This window comes from Aptenodytes forsteri, unplaced genomic scaffold (assembly GCF_000699145.1).
Source record: "Aptenodytes forsteri isolate BGI_AS27 unplaced genomic scaffold, ASM69914v1 Scaffold547, whole genome shotgun sequence".
NCBI classification, from domain to species: Eukaryota; Metazoa; Chordata; class Aves; order Sphenisciformes; family Spheniscidae; genus Aptenodytes; species Aptenodytes forsteri.
Window position 1 is genome coordinate 184666 of NW_008795324.1, and position 1036 is coordinate 185701.

The 1036-nt window shown below is 66.1% G+C and overlaps 1 protein-coding gene across 1 annotated transcript in view; it reads right to left on the reverse strand.

Moving 5' to 3' along the window:
- The window catches only part of PAN2 (PAN2 poly(A) specific ribonuclease subunit), a 14724-nt gene that overhangs the window by 4604 nt on the left and 9084 nt on the right, over window positions 1–1036 (reverse strand). The window contains exons 19-22 of the mRNA XM_009280054.2: window positions 920–1010; window positions 684–841; window positions 432–575; window positions 44–223 (exon numbers count right to left, since the gene is read on the reverse strand). Coding sequence (XP_009278329.1) covers window positions 44–223; window positions 432–575; window positions 684–841; window positions 920–1010 — 573 coding nt within the window. The remainder of the gene's footprint in view (window positions 1–43; window positions 224–431; window positions 576–683; window positions 842–919; window positions 1011–1036) is intronic.

Below are 1036 nucleotides of genomic sequence, written 5' to 3' on the forward strand. Positions count from 1 at the left end.
ACCCCCGTGCCCGGGTTGAGGGAGGGGGGCTCGGCGCTGTCACCATCAGGTTGATGACACGGAAGTCCTTCTGCAGCCCGTGGCCCACAAACTTGACTCCCACATCGATGAGGAAGCGCAGCTTCAGGTAGGTGGATTTAAGAGTGGTGAGGTGCTTGGAGGAGATCTTGGCGTCCAGGTCTCCCGGCTTGATCCCCGAGTACTGGGTCAGGTAATCCACCACCTGCAGGGACCAGGGCCCGTGGAGGCAGGCTGGGAGGGCCGAGGGGCAGCCGTGGGGGGGTCTGCCCCCTCCCCGATTCCCCTGCCAGCATCCCGGGGAGGGTGCTGTCATTATTGTGGGTGCCCCTCCGTGGAGCAGGAGGCAGAGTGGGTCCGTGTCCTCCCCGTGGGGCTGGGGAGCTGTGTGAGGCCAGGCGGGAGCCCCGTACCTGCTCTTGGGTGGAGATATAGTCATCAATGAAGGGGACGCCCTCGTTTGGGCCCTGCCCGCGCACGCACGTGATTCTGGCCACCGACATCTGGCTGGGCTTGATGGTGGATTTGGTCCCGTCGCTGCGCAGCTCGGCCTCCTCCTGCAAGGGGCGAGAGGAGAGCTCGGTGACCGACAGCTCCCGCAGTCCCCGCAGGGACCGGGCGCACCCAGAGGGGCTGCCCCTGCGCCCCGTCCCCTGAGGCCTGACCTCGTTCAGCGTGACAAACTCGGCGTCCAGCCCCACCAGGTCGCCCGCCTGCGGCATCTCGCTCAACATGAGGGGGATGAAGGTGGCGTGGCACTTGCGCTGCTTGCGAGCCAGGGAGGCCTCCGCCAGCAGCACGCTGGCTTCGATGGGGTTCTTGACTGCAGGAAAAGGGGAAGGGAGATCAGCCGCGAGCCGGCGTCACTGGCCACATGGCCACTTCCACCCCAGACACTCACTGACGAGGTTGTACTTGGCATTGAGGTTCCTCCGGGCGTAGTAGAGGATAGCCGGCACCTTCCAGCTCATGTCGAACTGCACCGCCTCGCACTGCAGGGAAGGGGGGGGGGGGGGGG